The sequence below is a fragment of the Ixodes scapularis genome, unplaced genomic scaffold (genome assembly GCF_016920785.2).
Source record: "Ixodes scapularis isolate PalLabHiFi unplaced genomic scaffold, ASM1692078v2 PGA_scaffold11__112_contigs__length_91849675, whole genome shotgun sequence".
NCBI lineage: Eukaryota > Metazoa > Arthropoda > Arachnida > Ixodida > Ixodidae > Ixodes > Ixodes scapularis.
Window position 1 is genome coordinate 84,248,463 of NW_024609837.1, and position 20,921 is coordinate 84,269,383.

The following is a 20,921-nucleotide window of genomic DNA, read 5'->3' on the forward strand; positions in this document are numbered from 1 at the left end:
TTTTCCTGGCCGTCTGAATTGCGTTTATTCAACGTTCTCTCAGGTTGTTCAGCGTATCCTGGTGCTTCACGAGTCCGCCAACTCCGTCGCATGCATTTTCCGATGTCCAGATGCAGAAAAAAACCACTGGGCTTGTGGGAAATCATTTTGTGCAAACTAGTGTAGCTGGAAGCGATTTTTAGAATGACTGACGGCCCCATCACTTACGTACGTCACGTAAGAGTACACCGTAACGTTGTCTTCAACACACTCTCATTTTTCCTAGAGCCAAGCACGGGTGAGCGGCGGCGTCACACAGGTCCTCACTGATGATAGCAAAGTTGTTTTTAGATTTTCTGGTCGTCACTACACATGTAAATATCGTAACTTTTATTTTTCCAGTGGTATGCTTGAATTTTGTCAGGAAGCGCGATGGTCCAGATTTCAGCAAAGTCAAAATGAAAGACAATGCTCTCGCGTAGCATGCACTGCTTTTCATCGTAGATCGCTTTATCTTTAGTTTGTAGGATATGGCTGTGAAATATCCAACTTTCAACCGATACTTGAACGACTTTTAGGAAGGTCTCAGTATGAAATGTTTTTTCACAAGGTTGGCTCCCATGTTGTAATCACAATCTCTTCATTTTCTGGGATATAAACTTCCTCGAGTGTAAGGGACTGGCCTTTTTGGCAGTGATTACAGTCTCCTTGAAGACACAGACTTGTCAGTATTTCGTACAAAAATGCTGAGTTCATTTCATCAGTATTGAATCTTGAGCCTGGAACGTTCAATACAGCAGCAATACAAAGGTAATATTTGACGCAGCGCCTACAAACTCACACTTCCTGGTGTGAAGTACATTGGACCCATCCAGGGCGCAAGGAATAAAATTTTGTTATCCCAACGCCAGAATCAGGATGCTTGTCTTTGTATACACAAAAGGCCTCTCGGATTGAGCGTGCCAAGAAGCGCTTTGGCTCGAACGTTTTCTTCCCGTCGAGCATTACAGAGATCACGTTCTTTTGGTTGGGACATTGGCACGAACATCGTAGCTTGTCTTCCGTGAAGTACTCTGTCAACAGACACGTTCTTAGGGCTCACCTTACACCTCGTGTGAGGATCCGGCTCATACCACACGCCATGCTTTTCTTTACCTAGAGAGTGAACAGTGTCGCCATGTTAACCTTTCCTAGGTTAATATGGCGACACTGTTTACGTTGTCTTTTATTTAGGCGGGATTCGAGTATTTTGGGGTTCTGCTGTTTGCCGGTGTGCCTCTTTGTGCCTGATATTATCGCCCATGACACCAGCGAGTGGGATGGCGACAAACACGACTGCTCAGTAAACAGGCATTGGCGGCCATATTTGGCTGGTTGAGGCGAACCCCCCCCCATCTTTGACAGCGAGCAGGGAAATACGAAAAAAAGATTGTATCGGCTGTTTCGCCAGAACTAGCGACGAGCGTCGTCTGCCACTTGCGTCAACTATTGCGCCATAATCGTGATCGTCGCGAGGAAATGATTGTTGCTAGCCATGGAACACTATCACGCAGAAAGGGAATCCTTGAATAATTTTTTTTTATTCTAGATATAAGTCAGGAATATATACAAGAGAGGGAGATGGACATAGAGGGGAAAGGAGAGGAGCATATAGTGTCGTAGGAAAATAAAGTAAACAAAGTTCCCAGAAGCCGATGTCTGCAGGATCTGTTCTCGGATCACTAGTCTTTAATGTGATAGCTCTTTGTACATAGTAGTTTCTCCTCACTTTTACTGTGCGAACAATTGCTCAAAAGCAGCGCACTATGTTTTTTTTTGTTTCCGTCTTCAGCGGGAGTGACGTGTCCGGTCATATGTTGGTCTGGTCTCGTGCGCGCGCACGCTGGGTGGAATCATAGCCTCCTAAGTACTGACAATTCCTGCAAATTGCCACGAGAAGCGGCCACCGAAATATAAAAGGTGGCGCGGAAGACAACGGATGGGAGGAGAGCCACGTGACTGGCGCCCCACTTGGCGAGACGCTGAAACGCAGAGTCTCGCCACATAGAGTTATTATAATGTACTCTAGAGGTTGTGGGAGCCTACCACAAGGTTCAAGTGGCGCTAGTGTGCTGCTGGGAATTGAAGCAGACAGCAACCACTCGAAAACTGATTTCCGGTAATTCATTTCTGTGGGAAAAAGTGAGTGCATTTTCTTCTTGCGCTCGATTATAAGCGCAAATATCCCGAATAGTTTGTATGTACTAGGTAGCTTCGAACATTTCTCAGTCAGGCAGGCGAAATAATTGGTCATTTACGACGTTTTTCTGTCAAATTCATTGCATTGAAAACGTTGCTTAAATGGCATTGTACATGTAATTATGTGCACTGTCGGACACTATTAGCGCGAACACGACGTCGGCGCTTTTCAGCATAGGGGATGTACGTGCCAAACGAAGGAAGGACATCTGGAAAACTAAGACGACAAGTACTGCTCAGTACCACTGGATCAGTACTCCCTCCGCATGTACGAACAAAATAAATTAAAGACCAGGTAATAAAGTTAGATTTTCAATAAGTACTGCTTTATTCTTTCTGCTCTATATGAATATCCTTGTTCTACGTTCAAAACACCAACCGAAGGCTCAAAATCTTTGATAACAAGTGCCCGATAAAGGCTGCCCAACAGATAAAATATTAGAAAGAGACGCTTTTCATTCCCCACGTAGTTTGTTCTTTACGTTTTGAATGTTTTTAATAACTCGTAAAGATACTAGAAGGGGTTATTCTTATATATTGACAAGACTGACATATTTGCATTATATAAGCATCACCGAAATGCTGGCGAGCCCTGAACACACTCTATATTCCTTTAGATTGTTTCTTTTTTTGCTTAAAATTGTAGTTGGTTTTTATACACCTGCTGTGGAACAGAGATTTGGGCTTGAAATATAGCGAAGTTAAACATCGTTCATTGATGAAGAAAAATGCGCTAATTAAAGCAAGTACGCTTTTACAATGTTAAGAAATGTACGTACTATTCGGTACGACCCGAATAACAAAAGTGCTTCATGTTGTGTTCCGGTGGAGAGGCAAAATGCACGCTTGTTTTCCCAAAGGAACACGCAGAAGCACCGTAAAAGCAGACTGGTTGGTGTCTGTTTCAATCTACCTCCCGGAAGTCGCATAGACACAAGCGCCAGTTGAACCTCTAGCGTACATTATAAGAACTCTATGTCTCGCCGCTGCCACGAGACGCTGCGGCGAGACGCGTGGACCTGAAAGTGTGTTTTGGGTCCTCGCTGCTGTGAAAGCTGTGCGCTGACGTCCAGGTTCCCCGAGAAATGGCTCTTTGATGCTCTGGGCTACCAGATCATCGCACTCCGAATTTGCGACCGGGCACTCTATGGCTCCATCGTCGAACTGCCAGGCTTTGTGAGTATAGAGGAGGCAATGGTTGAATCATCGGTCTTCCTCGCGCAGACTTTGTCTGCAACGCAGATGACTTTCAAGCGTGCTTTCTGATGAAGCGATGGCTGAAATGGTACACGATTGACTTTGTCTGCTACGTCAGTACGACCGACTAAAAAACCCGCCGAAGTCCGGGTGTTCCGGCTGTCTGAATGAAGAGTCACGCGCATTTGAGATATCACTTCGCGGTTGTTGCGACTGTTGACGATGTAGTTTGAAAAAGGAAATAGAGGCAATCGTGGTGTAGGCTCTCACTGCGCGGCTCCACTAGTCAGAGGCGCGAGTACCCTTAGCTTGCTATTGGCTGACATTCGTCCTGGTTTTGGAACATGCTCCTCTCATCACCCGAGATGATCTCGGTACGTAGCAACCTTTGCGTTTTTATTATAGAAATACCCCGAATATTGCCATGATACAACGATTTCTAAAATTTAGAGTCAGCAGAGTGAATTATCGTCATATTTAGGTTGTCTCAGAAAAGTCTTCAGGGCTGCTTTAAGGACAGGAAGAAAATCAAACCGTAATGTATCTATTTTGCTGGACGTTACAAACCTGGCCTGTCTTACAAACGTTTTCTCCTTTCGGGTGCATGTTTTTTGGTGAATAATATTGAATGGTTGCAGGCGCCGAATTCGGTAGCGACTAGGTGGCTACCAGACGCGAAGGCCAGAATCTCTGCGCAGACATGGTGATTTATCATTTGTTTTACATTTTAGAACGGTGATGTGCTTCTATTTTGTTGTTTTCGTACCAGAACGACCTCGAATAAGAGCAATGAATTTTAATCGCGTTTTATAGTAGTAATATTCTTTTTAGGTCTGATAAATTACGACTCTAAAAATACGAAAATATATATATAATCTTACAGCGCTACGGATACCCCTTCGATTTTTTCACGAATGGCAAAAGATGACGCGACAAATAACTGAAACAAACTAAACGTTTAATTAGGCGAACTTGTGCCCAAAACCAAATAGAAGAAGGCTAGAGTCGCATGCGTTGATGGTGGTGTTGCAGCAGGATCGAGCGCTGGGGCGAGACTGACCCCGGCTCGCCACGCGGAGTCCCGAATGGAGCAGCGTGGGTTTCTGAAACATTCGGCGAAAAACGTTTTGGCGCGAAGAACGTTCGTACCTCGATCAGACGAAAAGGTTCCTAAACTTACCAGAACGCTAAATTGAAAACATAAATAAAAGACGCGTCCGCTTCTAGGAATCGAACATGAGGCCTCCGCGGGTATGCCAATAACGGTAACCACACGGCCATGCGCGCGCGCGCTCGGCGACGCGCGTGGCAGTATACTGCATGCAAACAAATTCTAACACCACAAAAAAAAAGTATTTTAATACATTTAAGGTTTTTCAGTAGTAATAGTATTTCTTGAAAACAATTCTAGCCCAGTTTGTAGGACAAAGTTTGTATTTTTTACATTCGTTATTGAACGAACACCCTTGGAGCCATAACATTAGTATTTGAAATGCGCGTACAGAAACGTGTCCAACATCGGCGTAAGTTCTCGAAAATATACATCGATTTCTTTTAATAATGATATTAGATAAATGAAAGCATACCGGCCTATTACGGGTCTTAGTATAGTTATCGTTGTGTAGAAGTGACTAAAAGAAAATTTTTGTAGCACTCTGGATTGTTCGAGTTGCAAACTACAAACATCGTGTTTTCTAAAAAATTCCAGGTCGGCCAATTTTATGTTTTAATCAAATCGCCTTTGGGGCCTAGGTCTTGTGATCTCACAAATCTTGTAATTGGCATTATTTATTTCATCTCATAATAAGTCGACCATTGATTGCTACTAATACTAACGCTGACTTCTCTCCATAGTGCGAGAGAAGCGGGTAGGCGCCGTTGACTGCTGGACCTGTTTGGGTCTCCTTGATGCACGTTGCATTGTCGCCGAAAAGTGGATCCCATGGGTAGTTTCTGTATAGTGTGACCCCAGGACTCACTGAGCAGCAAACACTAAATTTAGGCAGACAAAAATATTTCTTTTTAAATATGAACTTATTATTGATATACATTTTCATAGGCGTTTAGCACTACACTGTTAGCAAAAATAACACGCCCAGACGTGTAAACCGTTGTCCCATAGCGGACACGTCGAAACGTGTTCGTTTTACACACAGCCATCTGTGTTTTTCGTCTACACATGAGGTGCTGTCTAAACTTAACACGATACACCGTGTTTTTCTTCCGCTAAGCACGGTTCAGCGTGTTGGCTGAGCGTGCTCATAAAACATGGCGGCCAGCAGCCGAGAACAGGCGAGGGACGAGCCCACCAAGCCGCGCGCCTTTCGGCTGAATTGAAAGCACACAGGACGGCGTTTGTTCTCCTTCGATGTCTTTTATACACACTAAACAGTCTCCAAGCGGCGGACGTAGCTACGCGCAAAAATACGTACGTGCGTCGTCGGCGGTCGGCGGCGCCGGTAGCTACGGTAGCTACGATCGAGCCGCTAGACAGAAAAGCGAACTTAAATAGACAAATAACTCGAGCAAACTATTTGAAATCGGGCGGTAACTTCCGCCACCTAGCGGGATTTCTAGCAGTCTATAAAAAAAGTTTGTTAGTATGCTACGAGCCTACGACCGATCACAAGTAGACACAACCCCTACATACATCACGCACAACACCAATACCACGCATTACACATCACCGACATATACACAAACACAACACCCGACACTGCGCCCGACACTTCCTACTGAACATGCTTTCTCTCCGTGGCGTATATAAGCTTGGCATGTGCGGGTGAGCTATTTAGTCGCTGACCATTACAGATTTATAGAAGAAGACACAAAACACGGCGCAATGGACAGCCGTATGTAAGAACACTTTGCATTTAAAAAGTATGGAGGCAAAATCTATAATGTTAGTCCGTTGCGAAAGATAACGATGTATTGACAATAAATCCTAAACCGGTCATGAAGAAATTAAAATTTTTGTTATTTTTATGCTAGACCAGTGTTATGAGCAGTCCGACTAGCTTGAATCAGATTTTTTTTAATTATTAAGATTTTATCATTATATAATTAATAATAAACGGAAATGATGCTTGCGCAAAGCATTTTTTTTATATATTCTTGTGAAGGACATGTGCTCAACACTTCACTTCCGCTAGTTGCAGTACAGGAGCAGACGCCTTCACTTTTGGGCAGTGTTGCCAATTTAGCGGTTTTCCCGCTAAACTTAGCGGTTTTTGGTTCTGTTTAGCGGGATAAATTATTGTTTTGCGGGCGGCGGGATTTTTAGCCGGTTTTAGGAAACTTTGGCGGTTTTTTAGCGGTATACAAGTTATATTGATTTACTGTCAACTATGCATATTTCATATCCATAAAGACAAGGATAATAAGACACAGCCCACAGCCGTCTTCGCTTACTCTCAGTAATGTTCTGGTTTGTGAGAGTAACGCCTGTGACGTCATCAAAACATTAAGGCGTCGAATGTCGGAACATACCTCCCTGTTTTGTGCGCGCACGTTTGAACAGCATGAATGTTTCAATTTTCCTTTGACGTTTTTGTCACTGTTTCGTGAAATGAAAGTGGTGAAATACGCTCAGAAGTTTAGAAACGACTGGCTATAAAACCCTAAACTTAAAGACTGGCTACTGGAGGTTCCTGGTGATAGCAGACGGGCCAGGTGCCGCTATTTCAAAACAGAACTATCTGCGAAGAATGTTGATTTGGTCGCGCACGCTGCAAGAAGAAGCATGTTTCGGCCGCTGCACTTTTCTCCTCTGGTAGCAGACGACTCTACGAGTTGAACGGGTCTGACTAGTCACGCACTGCTGAAGGGTCCCTTGCCATGTTCGTATGCGCTCACTCTGCAATTTCGACTTCGGATCACCTGGGTGAACTGTGGCGTGGCGTGACAGATTTCTAGTCAAAACAAAAGAAAAGCTTCCTTTCAGATGGCATTGATATGATCTATACTGTTATTATACCTTTGTCAAGAATTAAAGCAAAAAAAGTGTCTAAAAAGTCGTTTTGCGCTGTGTTTTGGATTTAGCGGTTTTTTAGCGGTTTTCGTGATTCCGACTGTGGATTTTTAATTTTTGAATTGGCAACACTGCTTTTGGGTCGTGTTGATGCAGTTTGTTGTCGTCTGTCGTGTCGGTGTTGAGTGGAGCGGTGGGGCTCGGGAGTTCGTGGCCGGTGTTATTCGTGATCACTAATGTAGGGCGCTAATGCGTCTTTTTTTTTTTTTTTTTTTTTTACACTGCCACGCTGTTATTATTCCGAACTTTGAATATACACGGGCCCGTAGCACTGCATTATGCTGAATGGCGAGCTCCTTCTCTGCTGACGTCGCTTTCCTGGTACCACTCGTGGATACTGCAAGCGTTTAAAGAGTGTACACCGTCTCGCCTACATCCCCGGTGACGTATTCGACCTGTTGAAACGTTTTGCTTCCGTCATTTTTAAGTACGCAAGGCAGTTATCTCGTTGCTCTGGTTCCGGTTATAAAAGCAAGGCAAAACGCTCGTAGTTCCCGCCCTCAGTACACGTTGGACATCTTCCACACTTTGACACCGGATAACTGAATGAACGAGGATCTACATTCACTTCAGAGGTCACTCTCGCCGCTTCCTCACCGTTTAGCAGCAGGATCAGCTGGCGACAAGCCACGGATGAAAGCATTCGTGGCTTGTGAGCATCAGCAGCCCAAGCGCACTCGGTGCCGACGCGGGCGATGCGGGTTTCTGTCAACGGGGAGGCCAGCACAAACCGTGACCGTTCCAGCTCTTCGTCATGGCACGGTGTTGCAGAGAGCAGAGTAAAATACAACTACACGGACCACCGAAGCAAACGCACTGCTATTGTAAATCTTGGCTTGTGATTGCGCCTTTGTAGATCATCTTATTCGTTTTACTGGAGAGACGCAAACGACAGGCATAACAAAATCGCTTGCATACTCCGCATACCTCGCAAAAGCATTTACCCAGTCACCTTACGAAAAGCGCGAAACACGGAGTCCGCACCGTCCTAAGCTTCTTCTGTTTTTTACCTGCTTTAGAGCAGTTTGTACCCGCTTTTAGATATGCCTACTGAAACTGAAACAGGGCAGTGCCATAGAAAGCAGACAAAGTTGGGAAAGCTTGCTCGCTCTCTCCAATTTCTCAACTCTCAAGTGATTGTACCATAGTAAATGCACCAGCGCCTTTCCAAAACAAAGAAAAAGCACTATGTTCACCACGCAAAAAATGGTCTCAGTTCATGCATCTGTGGACAGGTAGGAAATCTTGCCCCAATTTATTCACACCGCATGATGAGCGCAACAAACTCGCACGAGATTTAAAGGAAAATATCAGTGGTGACTTAAGTTTCCATGAAATTCTGTTACCGGTCGTTCGCAGGACCGAGTCATCTACTCGAGCTGTGTGCGTCGCTGTGCAAACGCAGTCCAACACGAAGCATAAAAACGGCAGATCTAGGACAACAATCCGAAGTCCATTGTTCAATTTAAACGACGTAATTTTGTTGAAAACGCCCACAGCTTTTTACTCACGGTATGCGTCGGTATACTTCCACATTTTGAAACAGAACGAGGGAAGATTTACTTTTAAAAACGCTCGCTGCGTCCTCCCGGACCAGCTGGACCGGATCAGCTGATTACGACGGACTAAACCCACAGCAACCAATTCGCGCTCCGTGTTAGTGTGGCTTTCTACCTCCAAGCACCGCACCACACACCACGGACACTTCAGCTCTTTGTCGCATCGCCGCGTTGCACCAAACAGAACGAGATCGCCGAAGTAAACGCAGCGCTGTCGTGACCCTTGGCTTGTGGTTGCGCACTCGTGGACCCGGTGACACCCTTCGCTTTCCAAGCACACACGACGATTGCGAATGATGCTTTCCGTCGTCCGGGAACATCACAGGGGCACGTCTCCGGTCACGTCTTCGCTACATGTGCTCGCAAACCGAGCACCTTCCAACCTTCTTGCCCAACCAAAAGAATACCGGCGCCATGTTAAACGTGCGTTGTTGCCAGATTTTCTCCGACCAAATAAAAAACAACGAAAGCAAACCGGTTCTAGCTTCCAGCTTACATCGGCGTTACGCCGTGGCCAAAATTTCTCTGTCAGCTCTAACTTAAAGATGACCTGCAGATGCAGCAACACTGGACACCACGGAGCGCCGTAAATTCTGAGGAGGATGCATGGGAAGCGGCGGCACCTTCGCTTGCAGTTGGAAGGGTTGACGCCAAAACGAAACCAACTGCAATGTCGCGTGTTCAGATCAAGGGCACGCTTTTTATAGCCATTGTAACTGTTTAGAACGAGTAATTATACGCCTAACTTTATTTTGGGTGTGTGAGAAACAATTATCAAGACCCCTAATATAAATACAAACAAGGGCGACATAAGGGAAGCCGCATTGCCATTGTCGACCACAAACAATGGCAGCCAGCACGCACGGTAAGCGCGGGGTTCGCCCCGTCTCGCGACATGGCGTAATTGCTCTTGGTGCTTATCTGTCTCCGAGACATGTTCCTTTCCGCGGAATTTGACTCCACGGTCCTTTCTAGGTGTGTCCCCAAGCGTTCCGGTGCTTCGGTAGCCGGCAATGCTGCGGTCGTCGCCGGCGGTGGAGCGTGTTTTCGAGGTCGGCTACACGGTTATGCGTGTATGACCGAACGAAAACACGTTTTTTACAACCTCGCATGATTTTTGAACGAATTATCCGTTACTCAACGTGTAAATTTATGGTAATTTGTGTAAATAGCGTGTTTTTCACCCCAAATATTCACCAAATACACGGGACTTGCTAACAGTGTAGTAGTGTGGTTTTGTAGTCATCGAACTCACCATTCATTAGCAGTGAAATTAATAAATGCGTGAATATTATCACAAAACAATTCGGATGAAAATACTTTACACGTACTAATTATTGATGCTTCAATTCATTGTTACACTCCCTTGAAAATTATAATAAATCACCGTTATCAGAATTTTGATTGTAGGGCATAAGCCGAATGAATACAGAAAACAATAAACTACGTACACTGGTTTATCATGGAGTGTTACTGTGATTTACCACGACTGCATGCATAGGTAATCTGTTCATACTAATAAATATAAAAAATAAGCCTTGTTCCACTTTGGTAAGGGGAAAAATAACTTATTTGTGACTTTTGCCACTCTCCCGCTGGCGTAGAAAAAATATTCTGTGCGCGTTACGGCGTTGGACTTGCCAAAACAAATTTTGAGCTACAAAAAACCTGATCTTTAATGTCTGCTTTGATGTTTCATCTTTCATAAATTATCTCTATAAAATTGTAACAACTGTTTTGATGCGAGAGAAACTGTCAGACCCTTAGAAAATGTACCGTTCTTCATGATCTCAATCAGTTCTTGGAATATAAAAGTTTATATATATATATATATATATATATATATATATATATATATATATATATAGAACGGGCATGGTGGCGGAAGGCCGAAGGCGTGGGTATATAACTGAGAAGTAAAAACCCTTTGCTCTTGTCACAAAGGGTTTTATTCTCAGTTATATATATATATATATATATATATATATATATATATATATATATATATATATATATATATATATATATATATATATATATATATACGGTAAGAAGGTTCAACGGGCCGGTTGGACGTAAAACGAAAGTGGAGGAGATCCAGGAAAGGCCTTTCTTTACTGCACCGACGTTTCAAGCGGGGACCGCTTTTCTTCAGGGTGAATGGTTGTGAAATGTCCTCTTCTTCTTGTTGATGTTCGTGTGGAAGAGGAAGAGTTACTATGATGGGTATTAAAAATATTCAGAACAGGAGCAAAAAATTATCGTAAATCTTTGAAATTAGTAATTATAAACAATGTTAACCCAATTCAATAAAACGAAATAAATTGATTTGTAGTATTTGGCACAGTCTTTGTTACAGCTCCTGAGCACAATCACCCCCGAGCAACCGGAGCGCACATAAAAGTAGCAATGAGGATGTGTTCGGGATTAGCACCGCTTCGGGAGCGGAGATCTAGACCACGCAAGGGTGCCGTGGCGGTTTTTTTGAAGTATTTATGTCATATTTGAATGATGCTTACGCGCCCAAGAATTTAACGCAGCGGAAGGATTACCACGGGACGCACGCTCACGAGGATGTTCACGAGAGGCGTGGAACGAGCTCACGATGGCAGGCGCCTTTGGTGCAACAATGTCATCGACACGCTCAGCTAGTACAGTCCGTGCAAAACCAAAATAATTGTGTGGCCTCGGCCCTACACACAGCGTGGCAGCCAAGTGAGCACGCCTGGACTTGCATTAATACCACAAGCAACCGAATTGAATTTGTGAATGAGAAAAGCCTCCTTCGACTCTCTGTCGTGATCAGAGCTAAATCCAGATTCCAGAAGGATGACACGTATTTTTTCAATGCTATGCTCTTTAAAATGCATGTGTTTTGAGAAGGGGAGCGTGGGTAAGGACTTGATATGAGACTTGTGATTGTTGAAGCGCAACCGAAATGAAGTACTGGTTTGTCCTATATAATCCATGTTACATAGTTTACAGCGTAAAAGATAAATAACGTTACGCGTACCGCAGTTGAGGTTTCCAGTGATTTTGAAAGAAAAGCCAGAGTTCGCGCTAGTGACAAGATTGGTGGTTTCGACATATTCACAAATTTCAAACCTGGGCGTCTGGCAAGGTCTACAACCACAAACGTCAGAAGTTCTATTTTTCGAGTGCACCAATATGTCCTTAAGGTTTCTACCTCGTCGATATACCACGCGTGGTGATACCGGAAAAAGGGTGCGTAATTTATCGCTTTGCTGCAAAATACTGTGATGTTTCCTGAGAATATTGTTTAAATTTGGAAGGCGGGCTGAATATGTACCCACCAGGTTGGCGTGCTCGTTTTGTGACATTTTGGGTTGGGGTTGATTGATAACTTGCTCTCGGTCGAGAGCACGTGCTTTTTCAATGGCTTTATCGACAATGGCTGGTGGATAATTCTGCTTGGATAGCACGAGTTTCAGATTGCTGGCGTTGCGTTCGAATTCATCTAAACTGGAGCATATTCTCCGGAATCTGTGAGCTTGAGAATAGGGAATACTTGTTTTGCAATGTTTAGGGTGGGAGCTCTTGAAGTGCAGGTACTGTTGACGGTCCGTCGACTTCCTGAAGAGTTTTGTTGTAAGAGCATTCCCGCTGATCTCGACTGTTACGTCAAGAAAATCAATGCTCGTTTTAGAATAACTGTGCGAAAACGTAATACTGGGGTGGAGACCGTTGAAATCCTGAATGAAGTCTGTGAGTGCTGACTCCCCGTGTGCCCATACCATAAATATATCATCGATGTATCGCTTATAAACCAGAGGTTGCAGAGAGCGACTAGACAAGAAGCGTGACTCTAAATCGGCCATAAAAAAAATTTGCATAGTTAGGGGCCATCTTTGTGCCCATTGCAGTTCCCCGAGTCTGTAGAAAGTGTCGTCCTTCGAATTCAAAGTTGTTGTGTTCTAAAACTAACCTGAGAAGTGTTGCGAGGACGTCGTTGTTGACACGAATTGTTGGAGGGTCATTGTTATACGCCTTGATTACTGCTTCGATGCCATCCTGGTGAGGGATGTTTGTATATAAGGACGCAACATCCATGGTGACCAGGATTGCGTCAGTAGGAATTACAAGTTCTGTTATTTCTCGAAGAAAATGATTTGTGTCCTTTATGTATGATGGTATCGTAGGGGGAAGGTTCATAATAAGGAAATTGACAAAGCTAGAAATTCTCTCTGTCACCGTGTCTATTCCGGATACAATTGGTCGTCCTGGATTTCCTTGTTTGTGAATTTTAGGTAATGTGTAAAAGCGGCCAGCCTTTGGATAGGCCGGCTTCATTGCTTTATGCATCTCCTCCGAAATGTCTCCATTATCCAGCATTAAGTCCAAAGTGTCCGTTATTAGTTTAGTGAATTTTTTGGTCGGATCTGCTTGAAGTTCTTTGTAAAATTGTTGGTTCATTAGCTGGCGAAATCCTTCATCTAGATAGTCTTGCTTATTCATAAAAACTATGGCTCCTCCTTTGTCAGCAGGTTTAATAATAATATCATCTCTTGAGCTGAGTTCACGCATAGCGATGCGTTCAGCAGGAGTGAGATTGTGACGTAGACATTTTCGTTGTTGATAGTTTCTGATCACATCACGCTGTACCGATTCGATGTACAAATCAAGGTACTTGTCGCGTTGCTCTTTTGGAGTCCATGACTTATTCGAAGTATTAGGAATGCGCTCTCTGGTGTCTTGCGGATGATCGTGGAAATACTCTCTGAGTCTCAGGTTTCTTGCGAAGTTATCGAGGTCCTTATATATTTGGAATTCATTGTATTCTCCTGACGTGGGGCAGAAGCTGAGGCCTCTGGAACACAATGAGAGTTGTGTTCCAGCGGCCGATGGTGTTCACACTAGTTTTGAAGGCGTCGCACTGCTGTCGGAGCACTTCAAGGCTGTGCTTGGATATGGCAGAACCAACCGGACCTCTCACTGGCTTGACAGGTTTCCAACTGCTGCTTCGCCTAGCTCGAGAAGTCACTTCAATCCATCTGGTTCTCCCCCAGCAACGCAAACAAGCCCTGGCGCTCTTCAGGCACAGCCCGCTGGTCTTGTGTCTGCGGCCGTGAGGGCTACAACTCTTCGAAGAAGCCCTGACGCTCTGTGGGCACAATGCATATTACCCGAATCTTCATCTACCAGTGCCTCGGCCGCGCGAAGGAACCCCGACGATCCGGCTCCAAGTATCCCGGAGCCTGGTCCCCGGACACCGGCCAGGGTAATCGAGTCTGAGCCCATGAGTGCTCCAGCGCAGAGCCCTCTTCCTTCCACTTCGCGGGCTTCTTCGGGTCCATGCGTTGCCCTATCTTCGGAAGAATTTCCCAGCCTGCCTCCATCTTCATCCCAGCCTAAGTCGGGAATCCCTTCTGCTCCGACAACTGACCCGACGCCCCGTCACCCCTACAATCTGCGGAGTTCGTTCTGACTCGCTGGGACAACAGGTACTATCACCCCCGAGCAACATCATTCAAGATGTTTTATGGAGGCACGCAAAAGTATAGATAAGAGATTACGATTTCGCCTTCATGCTCAAACACTCCGTAGGTATCTTAATTGTGGCACCGCGCCTAGGGGACTAAGCTTACATTTGACTCCTTCCATGAATACCCTTAACGAAGGAGAAATGAATGAGTGGAATAACGTCTTAAAAAGAGCATCTCTGGATTTAGTTAATGTTATTGTCAAACATAGTGAACGACGCGCCGGTGACCTTGCCGTCACAGAGTATAGTTACAAGTCCAGCAAATTATTATCTCACACCGAGAAAAACGCGCTTGAAGAATACGAGCGAAAAAGACTAAATGAAATTAACGTAACAAAAAATAAAAAGTTGGCACGCGACAATGTGGTAGGATTATCGGCTGCTCCTTCTAACACTGTCACTCGCCGTACTGACATGATCCATGTCTCAGATGACCATACTAACATTCAACCCCGTTCACAACTCACTACCTCGAACCAACCACAACGATGCACACAAGTTGCACCTAATGAGTGCTCATCTACCGGAGGAATGATCATCCAATCGCTGAATATTATAAACTTGTCCAGTGTTATTCTATCCGCCACAGAACTCTCATTGTGTTCCAAAGGCCTCAGCTTCTGCCCCACGTCAGGAGAATACAATGAATTCCAAATATATAAGGACCTCGATAACTTCGCAAGAAACCTGAGACTCAGAGAGTATTTCCACGATCATCCGCAAGACACCAGAGAGCGCATTCCTAATACTTCGAATAAGTCATGGACTCTAAAAGAGCAACGCGACAAGTACCTTGATTTGTACATCGAATCGGTACAGCGTGATGTGATCAGAAACTATCAACAACGAAAATGTCTACGTCACAATCTCACTCCTGCTGAACGCATCGCTATGCGTGAACTCAGCTCAAGAGATGATATTATTATTAAACCTGCTGACAAAGGAGGAGCCATAGTTTTTATGAATAAGCAAGACTATCTAGATGAAGGATTTCGCCAGCTAATGAACCAACAATTTTACAAAGAACTTCAAGCAGATCCGACCAAAAAATTCACTAAACTAATAACGGACACTTTGGACTTAATGCTGGATAATGGAGACATTTCGGAGGAGATGCATAAAGCAATGAAGCCGGCCTATCCAAAGGCTGGCCGCTTTTACACATTACCTAAAATTCACAAACAAGGAAATCCAGGACGACCAATTATATCCGGAATAGACACGGTGACAGAGAGAATTTCTAGCTTTGTCAATTTCCTTATTATGAACCTTCCCCCTACGATGCCATCATACATAAAGGACACAAATCACTTTCTTCGAGAAATAACAGAACTTGTAATTCCTACTGACGCAATCCTGGTCACCATGGATGTTGCGTCCTTATATACAAACATCCCTCACCAGGATGGCATCGAAGCAGTAATCAAGGCGTATAACAATGACCCTCCAACAATTCGTGTCAACAACGACGTCCTCGCAACACTTCTCAGGTTAGTTTTAGAACACAGCAACTTTGAATTCGAAGGACGACACTTTCTACAGACTCGGGGAACTGCAATGGGCACAAAGATGGCCCCTAACTATGCAAATCTTTTTATGGCCGATTTAGAGTCACACTTCTTGTCTAGTCGCTCTCTGCAACCTCTGATTTATAAGCGATACATCGATGATATATTTATGGTATGGGCACACGGGGAGTCAGCACGCACAGACTTCATTCGGGATTTCAACGGTCTCCACCCCAGTATTACGTTTTCGCACAGTTATTCTAAAACGAGCATTGATTTTCTTGACGTAACAGTCGAGATCAGCGGGAATGCTCTTACAACAAAACTCTTCAGGAAGTCGACGGACCGTCAACAGTACCTGCACTTCAAGAGCTCCCACCCTAAACATTGCAAAACAAGTATTCCCTATTCTCAAGCTCACAGATTCCGGAGAATATGCTCCAGTTTAGATGAATTCGAACGCAACGCCAGCAATCTGAAACTCGTGCTATCCAAGCAGAATTATCCACCAGCCATTGTCGATAAAGCCATTGAAAAAGCACGTGCTCTCGACCGAGAGCAAGTTATCAATCAACCCCAACCCAAAATGTCACAAAACGAGCACGCCAACCTGGTGGTTATATATTCAGCCCGCCTTCCAAATTTAAACAATATTCTCAGGAAACATCACAGTATTTTGCAGCAAAGCGATAAATTACGCACCCTTTTTCCGGTATCACCACGCGTGGTATATCGACGAGGTAGAAACCTTAAGGACATATTGGTGCACTCGAAAAATAGAACTTCTGACGTTTCTGGTTGTAGACCTTGCCAGACGCCCAGGTGTAAAATTTGTGAATATGTCGAAACCACCAATCTTGTCACTAGCGCGAACTCTGGCTTTTCTTTCAAAATCACTGGAAACCTCAACTGCGGTACGCGTAACGTTATTTATCTTTTACGCTGTAAACTATGTAACATGGATTATATAGGACAAACCAGTACTTCATTTCGGTTGGGCTTCAACAATCACAAGTCTCATATCAAGTCCTTAACCACGCTCCCCTTCTCAAAACACATGCATCTTAAAGAGCATAGCATTGAAAAAATACGTGTCATCCTTCTGGAATCTGGATTTAGCTCTGATCACGACAGAGAGTTGAAGGAGGCTTTTCTCATTCACAAATTCAATTCGGTTGCTTGTGGTATTAATGCAAGTCCAGGCGTGCTCACTTGGCTGCCACGCTGTGTGTAGGGCCGAGGCCACACAATTATTTTGGTTTTGCACGGACTGTACTAGCCGAGCGTGTCGATGACATTGTTGCACCAAAGGCGCCTGCCATCGTGAGCTCGTTCCACGCCTCTCGTGAACATCCTCGTGAGCGTGCGTCCCGTGGTAATCCTTCCGCTGCGTTAAATTCTTGGGCGCGTAAGCATCATTCAAATATGACATAAATACTTCAAAAAAACCGCCACGGCACCCTTGCGTGGTCTAGATCTCCGCTCCCGAAGCGGTGCTAATCCCGAACACATCCTCATTGCTACTTTTGTGTGCGCTCCGGTTGCTCGGGGGTGATTGTGCTCAGGAGCTGCAACAAAGACTGTGCCAAATACTACAAATCAATTTATTTCATTTTATTGAATTGGGTTAACATTGTTTATAATTACTAATTTCAAAGATTTACGATAATTTTTTTGCTCCTCCTCTGAATATTTTTAATACCCTTCATAGTAACTCTTCCTCTTCCACACGAACATCAACAAGAAAAAGAGGACATTTCACAACCATTCACCCTGAAAAAAAGCGGTCCCCGCTTGAAACGTCGGTGCAGTAAAGAAAGGCCTTTCCTGGATCTCCTCCACTTTCGTTTTATATATATATATATATATATATATATATATATATATATATATATATATATATATATATATACACGCTCCGTGCGGGAACAATAGGCGGCGCCTTGAAAAACGCGCGTAGCGCCGCTGGCGGAGGATCTGGCGTTCGACAGTGAGGCGCGTTCATCAACCTGCGGCGCCATTTCGCATGCGAAGCTGCGGCGGCGGAAGCGTGCACGGACGGAACTTTTGCTTTCGAGCCGATACGTTAAGGGTGACGTTGCTCGAGTGCTGGGGCAGACCTAAGAAGGGCATCTAGTTGTTCTCCGCTTCATATATTGAGTTTGAGTCGTTAATAGGGATCAATTCTCTAGTTGCGGTTGAAAAAGAGGTCGGACCAATTTTCCAAAAAGCAAGATGGCCGCCACCATAACTGGTCTCATCGGGCTCGTCGCTGTAAACGTAGGACAACTGGGACGTAGATATTTAGAGGTGAGTGATATGTTTATTAAAGGAAAGTGTGTTCATCACTGTCTCAGTAGGAATTTTTGTTTTTCGCTCGTCGTTTCAACAGTAGGACTGCATGGACGATGATATTTGGAGGCGAGTGAGATGTTCCCAATGATTGTGCACTAAGTTTGCCAAGTTTCATTAAGACAGCAGGTATAAAAGTTATGTTTCTAACGAATAAAAAAATAAAACTGTACGGCATATCCAATATTAGACCCCAAATGTTGTGTTATAACCGGGCTGTGCGAAGTGCAGATTTAGGCACACAGGTTCTTGGACATGACCGTAACTTGACACAACACTTCTTATACATAAATATGTGGAATAGGGAAACCAGGTGGAAATTTGGCTTGGGCGGCGTAACTGAATGGGAACTGGTTTCGACTGTGAAAGGGCTGTAAAGAGAATGCCACTCGCCGTGGGAGCTGGATACTTTACAGGTAGGAAAGGACCAGTAGACTGTATTTTTAATAGAAACAACTTTACGAAAGGTGGTTAAAAAGCCGAGAAAACAAAGTTGTTGGCCAACACACGGTTTGGCTGTCAAAGGCTATTGCGGTCAGGTGTTGACCCGCATGGTTGTGCGAAGTGCCGATTTTCGGCACATGGGTACTTGAACATGACCGTAACTTGACACAAAGCTTATTATACCAAAAGGGGCAACACAAGGAAACCAGGTAGAAATTTAGTTTGGGTGCCGTAACTAAATGGGAACCGTTTTTGACCGTCAAAGGCTGTCAAGAGACTACCACTCGTCTTGAGAGGTGCACAGTTTACAGGTATACAAAGGGACCAGTGGACGGTACTTTCAATTCAAACTTTACAATAGGTGGCTCCAAAGCCGAGAAAAAAAATTGTCGTCTACAGGACTGGGGGTGTCGGCATTTCCACATCCAAAAGGTGGCTGATCAAAAAATTATGAAAATAAAGCACACCATTTAAACTTCCATAGGGAGGAACGTAGGAACGCCGCTGTTTCATTTTTCATTGCGGGAACTGGAACAGGAACTCGTTACATTTTTACAGGAACTGGAACAGGACCGGCGTTCTTTTTTTTGTCCAGTGAGTTAATTTTTACCATATTTCTTAGAGGAAAATCCTAAAAGTATAAAATGCAAATCCTCTACAAAGAGTACGATCTCGTTCACGTTTTGGTTACTTATCTCAGGGTTTAATTTGTGTGGTCCTCGCTTGGTAATAGACGGGTACAGGAGACCTAGTAGACATTTTTTTTATTGCGCGAGGATACGGTACAAAACCAAAAACCTTTAGTTAAATTAAATGACAAAGAAAAAGGAAAGTTTCAAACTCAGCTACTTTAATTGCTTCCAGGAATCCTCATACACCCAGAAATGTAAAGCCGACTACAGCCATCACTGAAGTTCCACAAAGAGACCTACAGTTACAACGAAAGAACAGTTTACAGACTTTTAACCCACCCTTTAACCCCGAAGTTTAATGACTTCAAAATAGACATAAAACTTAGCTTTTGTTCTTTCTCCTCTTGTCCCCCGCCTTCAATATGAACAACGAATGCCTGGAGCTGAGCTGGTTGGTATGAAATGCTTCTGCAGCGTGTCAAAGCAACAACGAATCCACTTCCCGAAGACTTGAAGTTTTCAAGACTGACCTTCCAATTCCCTACCCTGTTCTTCACTTCCTCGTTCTGCGAAAAGCAACATCGAGAAGCAACTGTTCTTAAGTTCGAACAAGGAACTTTGTTAGATTGAAACGTGTGAGGTTGTTGTAAAACGCTCGTTCAATGTGAAATAACAGTACATTTGGCTCGTCTAAATTGCCCACCACAAACATAGATAGAGTTAAAAGCTGATATTTTTGAAGGTGAATACATCAAGAAGTGAAACCCTGCTTCCAATTGTTTTCTTCTCCTGGTGCCCTTCTGCCACGGCATTCAAATTCGCATGTTCACATTTCATGCAATACTCCTTTTCTTGAGGAACGTATACAACTCTGCCCACAGGTGCCAGTGGCTCCGTAATCGGGGCTGTTCTGACACAAGACAAACTCTCGCTAGGAGGAGTCACCGCTTATGATCGCTGTGTATTATCTACAGGTGAGCGTCATTACACAATTCCGATAAAGAGTGTTTGGCTATTGTTTAGTTTATTACCAATTCGAGATTATACCTGTTTTGCCGCCCCTTCATTGTCGTCACACACGATCGCTCTCTCTGCTGGTTATAAAATTTAAAACAAAGTGCCAGTCGTCCATGGGCTCTTCGTATTTAAAAATAAGACATTAAAATTTTACATAAATCAAGTAGGCTTCACCAAGATGCATATTTTTTATGCTGATATCCGCTCAATATTTATTACCCACAAGATCGACTTCTCCGTTCTTTACATTTCGGACCTCCTCAATATCGCTAGTGAACAGCGCCAGGATCCAGCTCTCGGAACAATCATCTGCACCTTATAAGATGAGCCAAATAAGCGTTTATTGGGGCTCTACCGATTACATGGATAGATTATCTATACCGACAGAATTTCCGCCATGATAAACGTCCTTGGGTCCTCGTCATTCCCCGTAGCATGGAGACGTGTATACTGAAAGAAATT

At 44.1% G+C, this 20,921-nt stretch overlaps 1 protein-coding gene across 1 annotated transcript in view; it reads left to right on the plus strand.

Moving 5' to 3' along the window:
• The first annotated feature begins 15,037 nt into the window (after positions 1 to 15,037).
• LOC120839588 overlaps positions 15,038 to 20,921 on the plus strand; it is a 117,774-nt gene continuing 111,890 nt past the window's right edge. The window contains exon 1 of the mRNA XM_042289042.1: positions 15,038 to 15,696. Within this exon, the coding sequence (XP_042144976.1) occupies positions 15,038 to 15,696 (659 nt within the window). The remainder of the gene's footprint in view (positions 15,697 to 20,921) is intronic.